The sequence below is a fragment of the Colobus angolensis genome, unplaced genomic scaffold (assembly GCF_000951035.1).
Source record: "Colobus angolensis palliatus isolate OR3802 unplaced genomic scaffold, Cang.pa_1.0 Scaffold489, whole genome shotgun sequence".
In the NCBI taxonomy this organism is placed as follows: domain Eukaryota; kingdom Metazoa; phylum Chordata; class Mammalia; order Primates; family Cercopithecidae; genus Colobus; species Colobus angolensis.
In genome coordinates this window covers 167,732-190,198 of record NW_012118365.1, presented here as the reverse complement: position 1 = coordinate 190,198, position 22,467 = coordinate 167,732, and the positions used below count along the sequence as shown (strand labels likewise).

Below are 22,467 nucleotides of genomic sequence, written 5' to 3'. Positions count from 1 at the left end.
CGAGATCGCACCACTGCACTCCAGCCTGGGAGTCAGAATGAGACTCCGTCTCAAAAACAAAAACAAAAGCAAACAAACAAAAAAAGTGGCTCTTCTTTTCCCTTCAGACTAAATATCCAGTCACCAAATTCTATCTTATCTCTCTCTAATATTTCCCTCATGTTGGACCACCATGGCCTAATTTCCAACACTGGGATTACCGCCACAGCTTCCCACTTGGTCTTCTGCTTGCAGTGCTGACTCCTCTGTCTCTTCGTTGCAGGAAAAACCAATTGTCCTAACATGCAAACCCGGTCATATCACTTTTCTGCTTTGTTTTTCCGTGTCACTGAAGCACTAAGGATGAAGGCTGAGTTCTTTAGAGAGGCCTGGAGAACACTTTAGCTTGAAAAATCGACACCACCTCCCTATCCACGCTTTCATTTGGTCACATGCAATTACATTAAATCCTGAAAAAACATACTCTCTTCTCTTTTATGATTCCATGACTTTATAGATGTTATTCCCTCTGCCTGGAGAGCCTTCTCACTCTACTAGACACAATACTTCTCATGAAGATTCACCAGGATACTGACAGCTGTGCGAGTCTACCATTGACTTACCCTACCTGGTGTAAGGGGTCTTTTCTCTCTCTCTGTTATACCTTACAAATACCTCAATGATCTAACCTTACTGCTTAGATTATTCTGTTACATATTTGTCTAAGAACTAAACAGGAACACCTGAGAACAGGGCCTGGCATGCTTTTTCATGTCTCCAGCAGAGGGCTTGCGAATTTACAGAGTCACAAAATCAATTAATTAAATAACACACAGTTTCAGCCTCAATAAATAAATGACTACAAATCTAGTAAGTCAATATTTTTTCTTACAACTTTGTAACTGAGGAATAAAAACAAAAGCAGGAGAGTGAACAAATAACACCTTAGTTCTATGACACCTGCTGGCACAAAATGACTCATCCTCTGTATTTTGGAAAATGTTTCCATAAACAGAATCAACATAGTTGTTCCATGGAAATGTTTCCAAAATGGGGGTCTGAGCCAAAATCTAACCCACAATAGACTTAGCTTAATATATGTAACACTTTTAATTTTTACAATGTATTGCCAACCCTCAAAAATCAGGGTGATTAACATAAAACCTAGATTTTTGGCAAGTTATGAGAAATAATGGAGGGCTTGATAATGCTGGACCCACATTTTCTCATAACAGCATCACACGGAGCTTCACGGGCAGCTAAGTCATGCCTGTCTCCTTCAAATGGGCACAGGATCTCCCAGGCCCTGTTACCATTGCTGCCAGCCCTTGCCACACTTGTATTTTACATGCCAGATATTCACGATTTTGTAGGCTCCAGAAAAACCTCTACAGATATAATTTTAGTTTACAAAATCAACCAACTGCAGATATTGACAGTAAGAGCATAAGAGTGATTATACTTAGAGCCATGGCTCTTGCATACCATTTCAATCCACGTTTCAGACAGGCTGACTTACCTTAAAGTGTCTTGTCTAGGTTATCAAATAATTTATTCAACTCACTCTCTAGATTGCTATTTATGACATCAAATTTAGATTGGTCAAGAGAAGACAAGTTACATCTCAAAAATCAAAATGAAATCATAACCTATGATGACTGCACTCTGAAATGTATTAGACATGTCCAGTTGTTTCAAAGCAATGCACGTTATAGACACTTCTCACGTCAGCTGTCAAGTGTGGGTTTCATCTTAAGACTGACCTTGGACCGTGGAGGCGCTCGGATGTACCACTTGCAATCAACAGCCTCGCTAGCAGTAGCTTTGCCTTCCTTCATAATTTGTACAGACTCCACAATTCCTTCGGAACCGCCCATCTCAAACTCGCACACTAAATAACAAAATGCCAAACAAACACACAAAAATGGATCTTGAATAATAAACCAAAAGTGTATTTCATAGCAGAAAGCAAAGTCTTCTGAACAGTATGAAATATCTATTTTACCAACCTGGTAATGGTTTCAAAGCTCCAAGGTCCTTAAAGTCAGGATCTTAAAAATTGAGAAAAAGACAATTAGTCCCATTCTACATTTATTACTTACATTGATTTTAAGTTATATATCATTAAATTATCCAGAAATCTGCCTTTAAAAACACATTAGGGGAGAGTAAATGATTAAATAAAAAGTGCATAATGATATTGGGACTGAAATGTTAATTTAGTATTACTACAAGGTTTTTTTCTCAATACAATACACAATTTAAATTTTCTTTTCTAATGCCACTCCTGCCTCTAAGTATCAAACAAAAATCTTACTCATTACCTATAACTCCGTAGGTGGAATGATTAAATTAATTCTATGATCTAACCTTCATAACAGGAGAATAGATGCTCCTGTAAAAGGTATCCATCGGTAATTCAAGGTTTGGGGCAATTTCCCTGTGTTCTAGATACTATCCTCTTTGCTGATTCAAAATATTCTGTAAAATGTAGTAACACAGTTTTTAACTAGAATATCTGAAGCCCAAATTAAGATGTAAAATCTAGAACTCCTCTCCTTTGGCTGACTGAACAATCCTGTTTTCATCAAATCTTTCTCTGCAACATTTCATACTATGCTAACTTTCAAAGCATTCCTCAGTATTCTAGTTTGTCAACTCAACACCCACTCTCCTCATCTTCCTCGCAGTCAAGCCCAGGCTCAGCCACCTGTCCTCTGCTTATTTACGTATTTCAGGAAAAGCCTGCTGTTTCATGAGTCTAAGATGTTTTCTAACGGTGAAAAGGCAAATTGGTGGTCTCATTCTCATTCCTGGAATTGATTTTGAGGCAGGTATACAGTCAATGAAATATAAAGATGAGCCTTTTAGAGAGCTTCTGAGAAAGTCTTCCTCGTAATAGAGACAAGGTGTATACCATTCTTCTGGCTCCTATTGCAGTCATGCTTGTATCGGATGTGGTGGAATCATGCATTAGCCAACTTTCAATGTTGAAGGTGTTAATATAAGAAAAGGCTAATTGTGATGATGAGCACAATGAAAATGTGTAGAACCATGAATCATTAATGATGTCACTGAGACACTGTATTACCTTATTTGATACACATATATTCCTATTTTTTAAAAATTTTAAATTTTTAATTATTACAAGTACATAGTCATTGTATATATTTATGGAGTAACTTATTCTGGAGTTGCATTTCTCCAAGATTTATACTGCTTTTTCCATCTGACAAGTAACAATTGTTTACATTTATGGTATACAATGTGATGTTTTGATATGTGATGTTCTGGTATGTGTGTACATTGTCGAATGGCTAAATAAAGATAATTCACATGTCTTACCTCATATGTATCTATCATTTTCTTGCATAGTGAGAACACTTAAAATCTACATTCTGGCAATTTTCAAGTATATTACAGGATATATTGTTATTAATTACAGCTACCATGGTGATCTCTTGAACTTATTATTCTTCCTGACTACCTGAAATTGGGCTTTTTGCTTTTTGAAATAATACACGTCCTTGTAGCCCTTGCTACTTTGAGTTGAGGTTTCTTTGACTTATGAGTGAGTGAAGGCATCAATGACTGTATGTTAAAGGAACGTGGCATACAATTTAAAAGATGATTGGGAAATGTATTTGCTCTTACTACCATGGCATCAGCTCTAAGTTTAAATCTTTTAGAGTTAGAAATATTTTATGAGACATTGCTCAACAACAATCCAGGACTGCAATATAAAAAGCAGCATTCTTTCTAGAACAGGTCGGTTCTGGACATTAAGACTATGTGTGCTAATATGTATGTGTGTATTGAAGTGCATTTCTTTGTATGTCTGTGTACCTGGACATGCAAAACCTGTCACTACAGGCTGATTGTTAGTTTAGTTATCGTTATTAAAGGTTTTGTTTTTATTGTTGTTGTTTCTTGCTTTGTCAAACAGTTATGTGAACTGATCTGTTGCAACTGAGAGGCCTGGATTGGCCATACTACAATCTGATCACATGAGCTATTTAGGCTTATTTTATTACAGACACTATTAGAAAGTGTTAATAAATTTTGAAACAAGTTACAGATTCCTTTGCAAAGCTGTTTTGAAAATAGATTTAAAAAATCTTTTTAGAAAAAAAGAAAAAAAAGAAACTGAAAGCAATTTCCATTTAAAAAATAGGGACATCACAGATCATTTGAACCAAGACACTTCCTAGTAGAAAGTTGTTTCTTCATCTAAATCAATAGATATATAGCTATTATTTCAATAAATATGTATTTAACACCTACTGTGCAATAAAAGCTATGTTTTGCATAACACTGCTAAAATTGGTTGTTTCCATCAAGCAGTTTCATTGGTACAGGTCTCCTGTATCTTCCTTATTTTTCCATCAACCTTGATGACCTGTTATCTAGACTTTTTGTTATTCATTGTATCCTTCTTATTAAGAATGCTTAATTATATTCATAATTAATACGCATTATCTCCTTCTTGATTAGAATATTTCAGCCTTACGTGCCTATTTCTACAATTTTTGTGGAATGTAGTTGATACTCTATTTTCTAGTTTGAAGGCTAACATTTGTCATTTTTATAACTCATTCCGGGCAATGTTGAGAGAAATGCCAGTTCTGGGAACTGAAAATTTATTTTTGTCTTTGTATGAACAGTGATAGCACTGATAGTTTAAAAAACAAAACTTTAGGAAAAAAATGTTTTTGCAATTTCATTTATATTAATATTACAATAATAGATGGGCCATATGACCTGCAAAAACAAACCAATAAACAATATTCTTTTTTTAAAACAGCTTAAATTCAACTTAAGATTATAAAGACCGATTGGCCAAGGTTGTTTGTGGGTGAGGACATGAATTATTAGGCAGATGCACGATAAAGTTGGACTTGGTAACTAGTCTTCTACTCTGGATCTATCCCTCAGGTCTGTTCTCTACTTAGCAACCTAAATAACCTATTACACATGTAAATCAAATAAACTATTACACATGGAACTCTTCTGATTTTCCACTTTTCTTAGAGTAAGATCATCAATCTTTATAATGTATCTTACTGTAAGTTCTTGCCCTTGGTCCCTGGCTCCGTGCTGCTGGTTCCACTCTCTTCTTTCTGATCACATTCACCTATTTTTCAAACATCCCAGGCTGTTCCTACCCTTTGTACCAGGAACTTGTTCTTTTGTTTCTCTGCAATACCTTTCTCCTGGCTTTAGAGAATTGGATCTTTCTCATTCTTTGGTTTTGGGCTCAAATATGATGTTCTCAGAAACGCCTTCCTTGACAATCCTCTCTAAAACAGCACTGTCCCTAATTTTGCTTCCCTCACATTATTGCAATTTACAATTATTTAACTATTTGTCTGTTTAATTTTTTACTAACCGTCTACTTCCACTGCTCCATAATCAAGAACCTCGGTAAGGAAGGGTTCCCCAGCCAGCTGTGGTACACACAGCAGGAGATGAGCAGAGGCAGGATAGCAAAGGAAGCATCAATTGTATTTACAGCAGCTTCCCATCGCTCATGTCACCACCTGAGCTCCTCCTCCTGACAGGTCAGCAGCAGCATTAGATTCTCATAGGAGTTTCAACCCTATTGTGAACTGTGAGGGTGAGGGATCTAGGGTGCATGCTCCTTATGAGAATCTAATGCCTGATGATCTGGGGTGGTGATGCTAGCACTGGGAGCAGCCGGAAATACAAATTAACATTAGCAAATTCATTAGCAAAGAAGTTTGACTGCACAGAGACCATAATAATTCAATCACGTCCAGACTCATATCAAAACCCTATCACTGAGTGGCAAGTAACAAGCAGCTTCTGGTGGCAGGCTTTATAGTAGCAAGTGAGTTGATGTACTTCCGTTGTACAGCTGCATCTGGGGGCAGGCTTTAAGTCAAAATCTGCCACTTATTTTAGTCTGCATGTGGCACACACATGACACACATTATTTTATTTAATACTTCATCCATGCCTCTTTCCCACACTGCACACTTGTCTCTGTCACAGTTTTGGTAAGCCCACAAGCTAAGCCTAGCCAAAATGAGTTAGAAAACAAACGTCATCAGAGAGCTTCTTTGAAAAGGGTTAAAGACCCAATGATTAGACAGCAGAAGACCCTAAGATTGCCAACAAAAAGAAGGCTGCACTTAAAGAGAATACCAAGAGTCCCACTTAAGTTACAGGTTCACTGCAACAGATGGTTCACACTCTCCAAGACCACTCTGTACAATGTGTGGTGACCAGTTATCCAAGGAAGCCATTAAACCTTCAAAACTGCTTTGCCACATGGTGACCAAGCACCCTTCATTAGTTTTTTAAAAGAAAAAAATGTAAACATAATGAACAGAAGCAATTGTTGAAAACTATCGCTTCAACAAATGTGTCTGCACTGAGAGCATCATTCTTAGTGGCTCACTTCATTGCTAAAGCTAAGAATCCCTTTATTATTGGTGAAGAGCTGATCCTGCCTGCTGCTGAGGACATCTGTCACTAACTCGAGGCTGCAGTTCAAAAGATGGTTCCTTTCAGCTAGCACCATAACTAGATGAACTGATGAAATGGCAGAAGATACTGATGCACAATTGTTAGGATTAATGAGTCACCATGGAACGCAATCTGGGATGACAAGTCTACCAGTACTGACAATGAGGCAACAGTATCTGCTTCTGTACAGTGTATTTTCAGGAGGATGTGCATGAGGATATGTTATGTGCACTTTTATTGCCAAACAACATCACAGCTGGAGAACTATTCAAGTCTTTGAATGATTATATATCAGAAAAACTGAATTGGTCATTTTGTGTCTGGATAGACACAAATGGAGTGGCTGTCATGACGGGACAGTTTTCTGGTTTCCCTACCTCAGTCAAAGGTAGGGAATGTGAGTCTATGCACTGTATCATCCAGAAATGCTGTGCTGGCTAGACAAAAAATGTCATGTGTACTAAACATTTTTCAGAAAGTGATTAAAACTATCAACCACAATTAAAGTACATGCCCTTAACTCACATCTGTTTGTGCAGCTCTGAGGAGATGGACGCTGAGCACATGTCTTCTCTTATACACAGAAGTGAGATGGCTTTCCCAAAGTGGATCACTGGCCAGAGTTTTTTAGTTAAGACAGCCACTCCAGAGATTTCTTGTAGACAAATAGTCATCCCTGGCAACACATTTCAGTAACACACATTGAGTTGCAAAACTTGCTTACTTGTGTGACGTATTCAACCTGCTCAATGAACTCAATCTGTCACTTCGGGGAGAACAACGACGGTGTTCAAGTCAGCAAATACAGTGACTGCATTCAAAGCCAAACTGGAATTATGGGGTGACGAGTGAACTATGGAATTTCTGACATCTTTCAAATGTTAGCAGAGATTTTGAAAGAGACGGAGCCAGGGCCTTCTTTCTCACAGCTGGTGCATGAGCACCCATCTCAGCCTTCAGAAGAGCTTGAGCATTACTTCCCAACCAAAAATGTCCCCGGAACTGGGAAGGAATAGATCCATGACTCATTTGCAAATAAGCCGATGAATGGACTTTAGCCATGCTAGAAGAGGATCAAATGCCTGATACTGCAAATGATGGTGGCTTTAAAAGTGTGTTTGAGACAACTTCAAATCTCCATACGTTCTAGATTAAAGTCAAGGCAGAAGATCCTGAGATTGTCACAGAACGCACTGAAAAGCCTCCTCCCATTTCCTACATCCTATCTTTGTGAAGCAGGGTTTTCTGCAGTGACGGCAACTGAAACGAGATCACGGAGTAGACTGGACATAAGCAACACACTTCTGATACCACTATCTCCCATAACCCCCAGATAGAACCGTCTAGTTGCAGAAAACAGGCTCAGGGCTCCCAATGATTCTACATTATGGTGAGTTATATAATTATTTCATTATATATTACTATGTAATAATAATGGAAAAAGTGCACAATAAATGTAATGCACTTGAATCATCTGGAAACCATCCCCCACCCCAGCCAACGGAAAAACTGTCTTCCACAAAACTGGTCCCTGGTGCTAAAAATGTGCTATAAGGGACTTTGTGTCTCTTGACCCTCTCTATCCAGGACCTAGAACAGTGCTTGGGCATAATAGGTGATCATACTGAGCACTGAATTTAACACGTCTCTTCCTATAAATAATACAGTTACTTTACCCCAACTTGATTGTATTATATGTTGATGTAATTGCAAGACGTTATACTTAACACTTTTCCAATCCGCAGGTTCTCACAGTAACTATATCACATCAGACACTCTATTACAGAGCAGCCTCATGTTTAAAAACCTCTCCCTTTTTGTTTCTAGGCTCACATCTAGGCTGTTTTCCAGCCTCCCTTGCAATTGTACGTGGCCATGGAAGTGAGCTCAGCCAATAAATGCAGACAAAAGTTAACTTTACCCGCAGGCTGGGTGCTTACAATCGTCTTTTAAAAATTCCTACAGCGTCTTTCTTTCTTCCATGCACTGGAAATGTGAAACTCCGTCAGCTTCACTTTATAAGTGAGTATGTGGAGCACAGACAGCATTTTCCTGGACTCCAATTTGACTTTTCCTCAGTAAATAATAAACTTCAATTACGTGAAATTACTAAAGTTTTTAAAATGTTATTGCAACTATTATTCTATGAGCTCAGGAGCGTTCCGTTATTGAGATCCAAAGGTCACTATTTTCATAATAATACTAAAATTCTATTTGTCTTCTTGCAGTCTCATTTTCTCAAAAATATATGGAAGAGTTTTCAGATATTACATGACATGGTGTTAACACTACTATGACTAATAAAGTATGTACTTGTATTTTCAAATATTCTAAGATTAGGGTGTAAATAACATACATTTTCAGAGATTAGCTTAGTTTGTTCTCAGTGATTTTACTGGACACTTACTGGTTATTTTCAGTTCTTAATACAATCCCAGTAACCCGATTTTTGTCCAATACAATGTTATTTTTAAACTTCAAAATGTTTATTAAAGTTACATGGAACCACAGCAAGAATTAAGTACGTTGCTGCTTTATTTTGTAAATCTATTTACTTATCTATCTAATTTGAAACTTTTATAAACAAATTTTATCTAGAGATATAACAATATAGGGCTTATTTATATTTCCTCTTAAATAAAATATAGTTATACCATATTTTTCTTATGGTGAAGGATGGAAATTTGTCTTAGAAAGGAGAAATTAACACTTTGGGAGGCCGAGACGGGCAGATCACGAGGTCAGGAGATCGAGACCATCCCGGCTAACACGGTGAAACCCCGTCTCTACTAAAAATACAAAAAAAAAAAAAAGGCATGGCAGCGGGCGCCTGTAGTCCCAGCTACTCAGGAGGCTGAGGCAGGAGAATGGTGTAAACCCGGGAGGTGGAGCTTGCAGTGAGCTGAGATCCGGCCACTGCACTCTAGCCTGGGCGACAGAGTGAGACTTCGTCTCAAAAAAAAAAAAAAAAAAGAAAGAAAGGAGAGATTAAAAGACTCAATGTATCCACCACGGTCACACCATCTATTTCTAAATTATGAAAAAAGGTGACACTGACATTTCAAACAGGTTTCTTATGGAAGGGAAGACTCTATTCCAAATAAAATCAAACAAACCTGTAAATAAAAATGAAAATATGAGAACATCTATCTTTCCATCCACTTTATAGATGTTAATACTTTATTAGGACTTAGAAAAACAGGCATTTTTGAGTGGTTTTATTCTGAATGTGTGATGCAAGCATTGAGACAAATAAGAATTATAAAAAAAAGTGTATTTTAAATACAGACATCATTCGTTCTTTAAAAGCCAAATATCACTTTTCAAACTCAACATAGTGAACTCATTGAAATGTCTCGCAGTTATTGTGAGGCCTTGGTCGAGAAGCTCACAGGAGGCTAATAAAGCCATTTACACCTGCCATTGCTGATGACTACTGGATGAAAAGTCAGTAAAAGAAACCAAGACACTGCCACTTTCCCATCACACAGTAACGTGCTGATTAAAGTTTCAGCTTAGACAAGAAGACAGAGTTAATGCCTTGTCTGGAGAACTTCCCTTTTGTCTAGAAAATGAACGGATATACAGACTTGGCTGGGCTTCCTTATTTTGCTTGAACGTGCCCAATGTCAGCATGGGCCAATGATCAGGGATCATCTTTTATGTGAATGCTTGACAACAAATGGAGGTAGTGCTGAAATATTCAAATTTTTGGATAATTTTCAAATCCTGCGGTTTATGCTGGGACATCTGGGTTGACATGTGCATTGATGGCGCAAAAACAGTGGTGGATAAAACTGCTGGTGTCTCAGCAATGAATCAGGACTGTGGCACCAAATCTTAGCAGCTAGTATTCACTGCCTAATTCACTGTCATGCAACTGCACAGTAGGAAAACAAAAAGGAATTTTACTTAAAATCATCATGATGAAGCATTAAAAACAATGGTTTTAAATTCTGAAGTCTAGAGTAAATGTTTTAATATTCTGTAAGAGGAATCGTTAAGTATGGATAAGGTATTTTTGGTGCAGCCTGAATTGTTTCCTGTTTTTCTCAAGAAAAAGCACCTTGTAGTTATTCAAATTGTGTGAGCTACCCATTTTTTTTTCATGGAGCATCATTTTTGCTTGAAAAACATATTACAGTTATTTAGATTTGGATGTTTGGCAGACATTTTGTTGAAAATGAACAAAAAGAGTCTGTTGATTTTAAGAAAAACAACTGACAATGTTTGTTGCCAATGAAAAAATTCAAGCTTCAAGGGAAGGAGATGAATTTGCCACAGTGCACTTGACAGCTTCCCAGCACTGAGAGAATTTTTTAAATGAGATTGTTGTTGATGTGAACAAATGTGATTTTTTATTTGTGCCAACATTTAGCAGTTCTGCATAATAGTAATCCAATAACTGCCAAATAAATAATGCACAAAGTTAAACAAGCATCCATGTGGAACAGAGCCCTTTTAAGAGGAAAATACACTAATAGATGTTAATGTAACAGAATACAAAGAAATTCATTAATACAGTTGCATATTCCCTGTTGCAACTAATCTTTAAGAAGCTATCACTTGAGCTTTGGTGTAGTATAAAAGAATAATCACCAGTATCTGAAAAGCCTGTTAAGACACTCTTTCCTGGCTGGCAGCAGTGGCTCATGTCTTTAATTCCAGCATTCTGGGAGGCTGAGGCAGGCAGATCACCTGAGGTTGGGAGTTCAAGACCAGCCTGACGAACTGGAGAAACCTCATCTCTACTAAAAATACAAAATTAGTCGGGCGTGGGGGCGCATGCCTGTAATCCCAGCTACTCGGGAGGCTGAGACAGGAGAACTGCTTGAACCTAGGAGGTGGAGGTTGCAGTCAGCTGAGATTACGCCATTGCACTCCAGCCTGGCCAAGGAGAGCAAAACACCGTCTCAAAAAAAAAAAAAAAGAAAAGAAAAAAGATACTGTTTCCTGTTCCAACTACATCTCTCTGTTAGACTGGGTTCTCTTCATCTACTTCTACCATAACAACACATCATAACAGATTGAATGCATAAGCAGGGGTGATAATCCAGCATAGTCAACCTGACACTAGATTTGCAAAAATGTAAACTAATGCCATTCCTCCAATTAATATTTTAGTATGCATTAATGTCTTCATATTAATTTATATTTTAATATGATATGCTATTTATTTTAACACTTTATTGGTTTATTGGCATAATTTGTACATTACTTAATAAATAGCTATTTAAAATATTCTCAGTTTAAACGGCTAATATAATATATATTGAATGATACAGCCAATAAGCCAAGCACTTTGAGGTCTTCAATAATTCTTAGGAGAGGAAAGGAGTTTTGAGACTAAAAAGCTGCAGAACGTCTGGCCCAACCAATCTCATGTTTGTATCATGGGTACCTTTTTCCAGTAGAACTCTAAATTACAATTGAATAGCTCAGGCTTGCACAATGTATTTATTTCATAATCCAATGACATTTCATACTGCTAGCCACATTGCAGACGAACTTTCTGGAAACGACTGTTAACTGATTAGATTATAACTGAATCATATCAGAGGCCTCTTCATTTTATAAATGAAAGAAATAGAGAATTGACAACTTTAGAAAAATGCAACTTGTTTTGATTTAAGACCTAAACAGCTTCAGTGCTGACTCTAGAACTTTGAACCAATCATTTCATATTTCTGAGTCTTATTTTCCTTAACTGAAATAAGAATGCTGTTTGTTTAGGTTTTTACAACTCAACGTATGCCAAGTGTATCACAGAATACAGTGGTATCCCCAGAACAAGTCATGAATACATGTCATTTCCTGGCCAGGTGACACAACTATGTTTACAAACCTTCTGATTATAAAAATCAGCTTTGATACTGTGATACTTTCAATGCACAGCTCAACTACCTAACAGGATAGTCTTGGAGAACAATAATTTTCCTCAAATTTCTACAATCTCAGATATCTTGAATTATGTCATTCATCCTTATTGTTCTCCCTCTTACTGACAAGTACACGCTGAAAGTGGCATCAAATAAAATCTATACTAGTTTTCTAAGTTACCTAACAATCTCTATTATTTGCATTGGCTTTGAAAAACTCATCAGAATTTTTAAATTGTCTTGACTGTGTTACACTTTTATCAAATAAATGACAAATAAAATGTGGAAAAATTAAAGTCGTGTTACAGTGTTGTTCATAATTATCCTCAAAAATCTAATGAGCTAATATGCAGCGCCAATATTTAACTGCCAACCATTTATTAATTGGCCGTAGAAAAATAAATCCAGTATTTTGATAGAAATTAGTATTTATGCTACAAAAAAGAATGCAGACTGTAGAATCCAATTTGCACTCACTATAATCTTCAAGAATTTTCCTATGATACAAACTAAAATACAAATCAATCAAATTTTTATGAGACCCAGAGTTCTCAAATATTCTACACAAATGGACAGTAAGAATACAATTTTGAGATATATCTACATGACTAAAAGTTTTTTTGTTGTCTCATTTTAATTCTTAATTTATTTTCATTTAGTTAGATCCATGAAAATAGCGAATACTACTGCAGTAATTAATATGTACCAGATATTATTCTAATTACTTTAAATATAGTAAATCCTTTCTTCCTTAACATTATATGAGGTAGAGAACAGTGCTATGCTTGTTTTATAGCTGAGGAAAACAGACAGCACAGAGACATTAAGTAACTAGCCTAAGAATACAGTCGTAAGTGGTAGGGCTTGAAATCAGAATTAGGCAGTTGACCTCCAGATTCCCATACTGTCATTTTCTATTTGAATTCATTACAGACTGTAAATGCTAAGAATGTCATCTGGTCTACTGGGCCTGTCTGGACTCTCCATGTGGCTGTTCTTCCTTCTCTCTTGAATTGGGAGTGACGTAACCCAAAGCAATTTTATATATAAAACAGGTAAAATACAATTTTTTGGCATGGGAAAAATATGTTTGAGTATGATGTTGGAGCTACGGTTAAAAACACAAATACGTTTAAAAGCTTTCAAAAGTAAATTTCAAAGATCAAGATCCATGTAAGTAAATCATTTTCATTTGTCCTACAGAGGAATAAATTAGAGTGGCGTGTTGAAAGCCAATGATGAGAAGTGCTAAATGCTGCCACAGGAAACAAGTATTCTTGTACGTTTCGTGGGGGGTGGGGTGGTAGATGGCAGTACTTACGATGTCCTTTTCACCCTGAAGCCCAGTTATTCTGTGATTAGTTCTTCTAAGCCTATGATTATATTTGGGTTCAAGCAAGTTGGTCAAATTTACAAACCCTACAGTTAACATTCAATGACCAATCACTTTATTTTAGGTTTACTGATGGATTGGGCATGGGAAGTGAAGGAGAAAACAATCAGGGACAATGTTTACTTTTCTCATTTCCATCAACAAAGACTCCATGAGCTAGGAAGTTACTGAACTTCCCACTCTCAACCTATAAACTCATCTAGATTCACTGTCATTACTACCTATCTACCATCTGTCTCAGAACAATTTCTCTCTCTAAATCTAATTCTCCACCTAACGTATGGATTTTCTAATCACTCCTACTCATAGTAGTTGGCATATCAATTTTCTTCCTCCAATTCTGAAAAATTTTTCTAAATCTAATTTTCCACCTATTTTCTGAATTTTTAAATCACTCCTACTCATAGTAGTTAGCGCATCAATTATCTTCCTCCAATTTTTAACCTACCTTCTATTATCTACATCATTTCAGACAATAAATCTGCTCAAGTGCCTTCTTAGCTAATAACACACTGCAAACTCCTCCTTCACCTTGCTCCCCAGTGTCCACTCCTTCTTTCCTGTTCTCATTCCATTCCCAGATGACTGACTTCCATTCCTTAGACCTGAGATCCATAATCAATCTGCACATCCACATCTCCTACTCACTTTTGAAAATTCCATCATGTTTGTGTACACATCTTTATTGAAACAATGTTTGATTGGAAACTAACCACACCCCTCAATGGCGACATTCTTATTTCCATCCTTCTATATGTCTGCAACAGGTGTTGGACCCCTTGTCTTTTACTCAAGGATGAAAACCAGAGTGCTAATAGTTTTCAAATCATTTGAACAAACTTTAAGGGCCATTTTAAAAATCAATTGCCAAAAAAAAAAAAAACTTAACAGCACAGTATAAAATAGCTTGCATAATCATATTATTTTAATACTCTGATTTAATTCACTCGTGTCTAGAAGCAGCATTGCTCTAGTATAAAATTCATATCACCATGTTTTAAACTTCTTTTAAAGGTATACTGTTTTCTCTAAGTATGGGGTTGGCAATTATAGCTTCTCATTTTCAGTTTGTCTACAATTATAATGGCTTTCATGTGGGCACAGAGTATATATATCCTGACTTTTTTCTAGTTTAACATAAATTTTACTCATATAAATTTAAGAAATCAAAACTTACACGATTTACAGGAAGAAAATGTTTGAGCCCTTTAAAATATTAATAAATATGTGCATGGCTTGTACAGCTTTTTTGTTCTCTTATTTTATTTATTTAGCTGTAATAGGAAGTTTCCTCATAGTGCTTATATTCACATTTTTAAGCAAACTGAGAAAACGTAACTCTTAGAACACGAGTACACAGAAGCTGGATTTCGTTTGTGTTCACATTAAGTAGGCTTTTACAATGTTTACTTTTGATAGATAGTAACAAGGCAACACTACTGTTCTGCAGAGAAAATAAGCATTTCCTAAACATAATCATAGAAAGATGTATGGGATAGAGTGAAGAAATCTTCAGAAGATCAAAAATGACAGAAACAGAACAATGAAGACAAAAACAAAACACACACACACACACACACACACACACACCCCTATAGTGTCCAAATACTGGAGTTTGCACATTTGAATTAGCTGTCAAAGAATACGTTTTGTTGTTCTTATTGTTGTTGTTGTTGCTGTTGTTTCTGTCCAAGGGCAACCAGAGAAGCTCTTGATTGGTTATTAGCAATATCCCTGCCCCTTAATTCTCTCAGAATGTCCTTATTTGCTCATCCTAAGTGATACAAAGAATACATGAGCCCATCTCCTGAGTCATCTTTTTCACTAGACTGGTTTAATAGGGCATTTCTTGTTGGCAGAAATGTGGTGCCAGTGCTATTAGCAAATAAAACACCTCCATCATCATCCTCCTTTCTCAATTATGGCACATTCCCTGTTTTCCCAGTATCAATTCCGGCTTATTGATAAGGACAGAAAGCACTGGCGATTAATCAGGAAGAGGGAGGAACTGCAGGCTACAGAAGGTTCTGGAGCTGATGCCAAGGCAGATGAGACTGGACTAGGGCTGAACTTTTATGCCCAGAAAGGTGAGAAGACATAACTTCTCCTAAGAGCTACTTGAGTGTCTAGCAATAACGAACCGCAGTCTTTGGGACCCAGGCTTACAAGCGTGACATAGTTTGCAGAGAAGGAAAACGCTGTCTCTGATACACACAGGTTGGAAGCAGTGGTGGCACTGCAGATTGTGTGTGTGTGTGTGTGTGTGTTTGAGTGTGTGTGTGGTGAGGAGATGGCATTAATCTCACGTTGTCCTCTTCCATCCCAGTTATGCCACTGCAAACTAAATAAATTGTGTCAATGAAAATCAAGAAGCAAGATATTTTACAAGAAAAGTTATGCTACGTTTAAGCATCATGACAGAGTCTTGTGTGTTACAGCCACATAAATATGTTAAGGACACAATAAAGCTGTACGAGTCAAGCTAATGGAGCTTCAAGACAAGACCTTTTGTGCTTCCAGTGAATTTGATGAACATTAGACCCTTCTAAAAAGAGTTGGAGCAGCCTCTTATTGGAAACTTTAGCAGTGTTCTCTGTTGGTGCCCTTGGCAAGGACACCGGATTTTTTATGCCAGGCAGCAGTGGGATACATGGAAAGTGGAGGAGCCATCAGCCATCATGGGACCAAGGGAGCAAATGTAAAATGCCAAGTGGTGCCTTGTGAGGAGCCTGGCACGGATGCATGCATGAGGCAGCTCCTGGTCGACCCTGGAGAAGCTGTTTGAACTGCATAAATTTCTGCCAGTCTGGAAAAGAGGTAAAGTTACCATACACTGTAAAAGCAAATGTGTCCTTTGAAGTCATGATTCTCACCCCTTTACCAAGGTCAGAATCTCTCAGAGTTCTAGCCATCACTCTGCTCGTCACACCCAGAAATCTCAGCCACCCACTTTTTATAAAAGCCACACATAAGGTATATACTGATGTAGAAAGGTTGAAATTAAAAAGGCAAAAAAAAAAAGAAAAAAGCATGCCAGATAAGCAATAAATACATGATAAAAAGCTTTTGAAATATTATGTTAAACAAAATAGACTCAAAACCCAAATGAAAATAATCAAAAAGTATGTCAAATACTTAATTTCTTAAAGAGCAATTGATAAGAAAAAGTTAATATGCTGAACCTGAATGTAACTAACACTTATTGACAAAATTCTACCTTCTAAGGCATCAATTGCCTCGCTTCTAAAAGACTGGGGTAAAAATATCCACCAGGCTTGGTACAAAGCAGCAGTAGGTGCATGTATCAAGTAGTTAATGGTGGGGATATGGATTTGCTAAAGTATAAAACGTTATGCAAATATAAATTATCCCATGCATGTACAATTTATATATATATATATATTTTTTTTTTTTTTTGAGACGGAGTCTCACTCTGTCACCCGGGCTGGAGTGCAGTGGCCCGATCTCAGCTCACTGCAAGCTCTGCCTCCCAGGTTCACGCCATTCTCCTGCCTCAGCCTCCCCAGTAGCTGGGACTACAGGTGCCGGCCACTTCGCCAGGCTAGTTTTTTGTATTTTTTAGTAGAGACGGGGTTTCACAGTGTTAGCCAGGATGGTCTCGATCTCCTGACCTCGTGATCCGCCCGTCTCGGCCTCCCAAAGTGCTGGGATTACAACAATTTATATTTTGAACTTCTTTGTGATGCATGAATAAAAATTATCTTAATTCAAAGAATATCTCAAATATGATTACTGCTCTATCAAATTTATTTACAAATCATATACTGTTGTTGTCTCACTGGCCATTCCGTACACACTGCACTTGTTTTTATCAGATACTATTTAATGTTGAGACAAAAGAGAAGTTAACTGTATGTCTTCAAATGCCTGAGATCAGTAGGAAAATACCCTCAGAAATTTTCCTAACGGTTTTTTTCTGCATATTGCAAATATCAAAGTGATGCTAGATACTTGCTACATGCCAAGAGAGTCACTTTCCCTTAACATATGCTACGTGCACAAATCCCTTTTACGTCCATGTAGCTTGAAAATAATACCTTCAGTGTAAATAATGGTAAAACTAAGCTAATCTAAATATGTATGAAACATTTTTTTAAAAAAACGTTGTGTCTAATGTCACCATTTGCAGTTTAAGAGGTCATCTCCAGGAAGTGTACAACTATCTGAGAGCTTAAAGTATTTATTTGCATTCTACAATATCAAGTAATCTTGGTCCATTTTAAATACACAGTAAGTACATGATTACCAAAAAATCACAATCTTCCCATCTCTATTTCTTGTATTTATCTCCTTTGTACTTGTGTTCCCAATTATTGCAGTAATTTAGGTTTGAATGGGCACCTGAAACCAGCAGTTTTAATGGGCGCTACACTTGAAAATGGAAGTAATCATGTCAGGTGGCTAGTCTGGAATCACACTGTGCCTCTGAAAGAAAAATTATTTCTAGAAACTGAGGTCTCCGTCTTGGGAAATGGGAAGAATGATTATTCCTGGACCTAACTGCCAGGATCCATTTGGCATGCAAACCTATCATCTCTCAAGCACTGTGAGAATGGAGACCTTTTACAGCCCATATCAAATAAAACTGTAAATAGCACTAAAATGGAAGTCTTAGAATTCTTAACAGTGTTATACCACTTCTTTCCACTGGCATTAGAAAATCTGTAATTTTGAAAATGGCACTGCATTATAAAAGCACTGTGAAATGGTTCACCTGTTCCTAGAACTCAGCTTAAGACACAGCTGTTTATGAGACACCTGCTAAATCTGTAGTTCCTCGCTCATTTTTCTGTCATTCAAGAACAAGAGCATGGAAGGTGATTTCATTAAGAGGTGAGAAAAATAATCTGAGGCTTTCCCAGAGTAATGGTCTACAGCAACATAAATCAATATCATATTTTTTAGGTTCTGTTACGTTAGAAGGAAAGAATGGGTTTATCTTATCTAGTTAGAGAGGAAGATTTATGGGATGGCTTCTGCTTTATTGCTTTTAGACTTTTCATTTTGATCTATCATTAACCTAAGCTGGAAACTGCAAAAACAAAATAAATTTGACTACTTCCTCACGCTTTCCCTTCATCAGAAAGATACTAAGAGCTTGCAATGATTCTTTGTAAAATCTCTACTACCTCCCTCCCTTTCCATATCCGCCATGGTGTTCTTTGTCACGGCCTTCCTCACCCTCAAGCTTCACAGTCCTCACCATCTACATGCCTTTTCCCATCCATTCTACAGTCTTTGGCACTCACTTTTCTGTCCAGATCTGAGTGTCTCACTCTGTGCCCACTCACCCTAACAGCACCACCTGCTCTGTAACGTGACACCCATGATTCATCTCCTCATTCTCATTCTACCAACGATTCTCTTTATCGTCTTTACGGTTCCATTTTCCACAGACAGCCTCCCCTCAACTTGGAAACTCCAGCTTCCGTATTCCAAAAGAAACTCCCATCAGCTGTGCTGCTAGCTCGAATAATCTAACTGTTCTCTTTCTTTACTGAGCTTTCTTCTGGATGTTTTGGAATACAAACTACCTTTCACTGATCTCAATAATTTCAATTAGTGACACTGCTACAAATTAAATGATTACAAATTTTTACAGACTATTTCAAAAAGTAGGGCCAGATGGGGTGGCTCACGCTTGTCATCCCATCTCTCTGGGAGACCAGAAAAGCAGGGTCTCTTGAGTCAGCAGTTTGAGACCAGCCTAAGCAACACATTGAGACCCACATCTCTACAAAATAAAGTAAAATGAGCCAGGTGTGGGGCATGCGCCTGTAGTCCCAGCTACTTGGGAAGCTGAGGCAGGAGGATGGTTTGAGACCAACTGTTTGAGGCTGCAGAAAGCTGTGATCATACCACCTTAATCCAGCCTGGGTGACAGAGTGAGACCCTGTCTGAAAGAAAGAAATAAAAAAGGTTACTTATTAATGAATCCATGGATTTGGGGTTCTGAAACCTTCTTTTGATTCTTGGAGACCTTCCTCTTGGCTCTCTCTCTCGTTTACACCCAAGCTTTCAGTGCCAGGGAGAGGACCCCTAGTTCAACAGTGTGTGGGAATTAAGCAAGCAGCTCTGAGCGCACAAATATCATTAAGAGATCCGGTGTTTCCACAGTGAGCACAGCCTTAAAACCACAATTGTAAGTGTGATGCTAACATCTCCACTGAAGAACAACTGTGGGTAAACCTTCCCTGGATTCACTGTACGGTGTTTAAGTGATAAAATCACCACACTATATGAAATAAGTACAATTATTCTCATTGAAGGCAGGAGAAACAGAAGTTTATGGAAGATTATAAAGTGACTCAAAGGCATTATTTGTTCAGTGGAGAGTCAGTACTTGAACGCAGTCTCTCTGATTGCAAAGTTGTTCACAGCTGTGACAACAAACCTCCAAAATAGGCAGCAGCTTCATTGCTGGTTTGTCTTGACATTTGTGCCTGAACATTTATTTACCACTTCAGGACCAACAAGTCCAAAATGTACATTGTCATCTTTCTTCCACTTTTTCCCTATGATTTTGGCCAACGTCATCAATTACTTTTAAGTGATCCAGGCTTTAGATTCTAGCAACTTTTTGGGTTCTTCCTCACTCTTAACAGTTTCGTGCATCTACCTCAAAATGACCAACGTCGTGTCAATTCCTTTCTTAGGAGGTCTTCACCTTTATTACTTTTTAATTCTCAATTCCCAGTATATTGTTTTAGTAATGCTTAGAGCAAATCATTTGTTTCACCTAGTCCTCCTAATTTCAGTCTTAACATTTTTCAATCCAGTCTCTCTAGAATGTACCTCTGATGCTGCCAACTTCCTCCGAAATATTCAGTTTCTCCTATAAATAACTCATAAAGCTTGAAATTCTAGATACATTTCCTAACATTAATTCAAGATCCATCTCCTAAATTTTCTCTTGGAGTCAACAGCCCTGTCAGAACAAACTACCTCCCATCACCATAACATATTCCCAATGACACGTAAAATGTATATAACTACCAAGTCAATTTTTGAGGGTTTACTTTAAAGTAATAAAAGAAAAGATACTGATCATATAGTACTTTTGTAATAATTGTTTTTAGGACCTCAGATGTCTAACCAAAGCTGGGAATCTGATGAGAGAACCACTCTCCATGAAGTGGAAACAGGGAGATCCACCACCACTTATGTGAGATGACCGAGAGATTGTCCAGCTCCTTCTCCCCTGAAGGGGCCGTGGAAAATAGTAAGAGGGACTATGCCTTGCTGTTGAGCAGACTGAGGCATGACAATGTGCATGAGAAGTTTCAATCAGCACTTGTCATTACAGGAGAACTGCAGTTCAAATACCTAAGACCTGGATTATTCAAATATCTTAAACCATACATTTAACTGACAAGGATATGCATATTACAAGGATATGCATGGGCTGCAATAAATACACTACTTTCTGCAGGAATATAACTTCATTCTAGGCCCCAAACAATTCCCACAAATATTTTTCCAAAAGAAATGAGTTGCTTACAGCAAAAAGTTAATCACAGGAGCATAAGACCTGAGGGAAGAACAGTGAAAACAAAGAGAAGAAGTGAATCTTGAAAGATTCCAAATAATAGAACTACTATGCACAGACCATAAAGGAACAATGTTTATCATGTTTTAAGACATTACAAACCAGACTGAAAATATCTGCAGGGAACAGGAAACTATCAAAAAACTGCAGTGTTTTTGAAAAATAACTAAACAAATGTAGAAATGAAAATCACAATAATTGAAATAAAAAACTCAATAGACAGATTTAATAACAGACTATAAAGGATGCACTCAAAGATACCAGAAGAAATCTCTAGTGCATTGCACAGAGATGAAGAGTGAGAAAATATAAGAGAAGTTAAAAGAGAAGACACAGTGAGACGCTAATCTTGTCAGGTTTCCAGAAAGGGAGGAGAAAATGAAGGGCATGAAATATTTAAAGAGATGATTATTGAGAGTTTCCAAAACTGTGAAAAAGAAAAAAATCTTTACACTATCCAGAGAAAAAGCATAACACACTCATGAAAGGAGCAGTAATTAGGTTGATACATGATTTCAGTGGCATCCAGGAGACTGGAATGATGTATTCCGCAATCTGAAAAAAAAAATGCTCATCCAGATTTCAACATCCAAGAATGAAGCTGAAGTGAAAACTAGAATTATCTGCCAAAAATCTATTTTCACTAAGGGAATGTGTGAAGTCTCCAGTTCAAGCAGAAGGTAAGTGATATTAGGTCCCCAATTTTAGATGCAAAAAGGAATAAAGAATAAGAAATGTGTGGGTAAACAGATGGGCACTCACTGAATCCAAAAATAAGAGTAAGGCAAAAATAACAGAAAAATCATGAGTTAGTAATGAAAGATAACATCTTAAGATTCTGTGTTTTCCAAGGGAATAATGACCGCAGATTTTGAGAAGAGAATGTAGATGTTGTAGTTCTTAAGTAACCACTAATAGGACAGGGAAAAAAAAAGTAACTTAATTAGAGAAATAAATAAAGGCAGACAAATTGCATGAGGAAATCATAAAAAGAAGTAAAAACTAAAAAAGAAAAAATAAATAAAACAAAGGAGGAACAAATAGAAAGCATAAAATGTAGGATTGATCTAAACCCAGATATATGAACTAAACACAATATTAAATAACAAAGACCAGAAAACTGGATTAGGACACAAATCTAATAATGTGTTGCT

The 22,467-nt window shown here is 37.2% G+C and overlaps 1 protein-coding gene across 3 annotated transcripts in view; it reads right to left on the bottom strand.

Annotated features, from left to right (window-relative positions):
• The window catches only part of NETO1 (neuropilin (NRP) and tolloid (TLL)-like 1), a 127,277-nt gene that overhangs the window by 51,210 nt on the left and 53,600 nt on the right, over positions 1 to 22,467 (bottom strand). For all 3 annotated transcript variants that reach the window (XM_011959198.1, XM_011959199.1, XM_011959197.1), the window contains exons 5-6: positions 1,989 to 2,030; positions 1,743 to 1,870 (exon numbers count right to left, since the gene is read on the bottom strand). In XM_011959198.1, the coding sequence (XP_011814588.1) occupies positions 1,743 to 1,870; positions 1,989 to 2,030 (170 nt within the window). The remainder of the gene's footprint in view (positions 1 to 1,742; positions 1,871 to 1,988; positions 2,031 to 22,467) is intronic.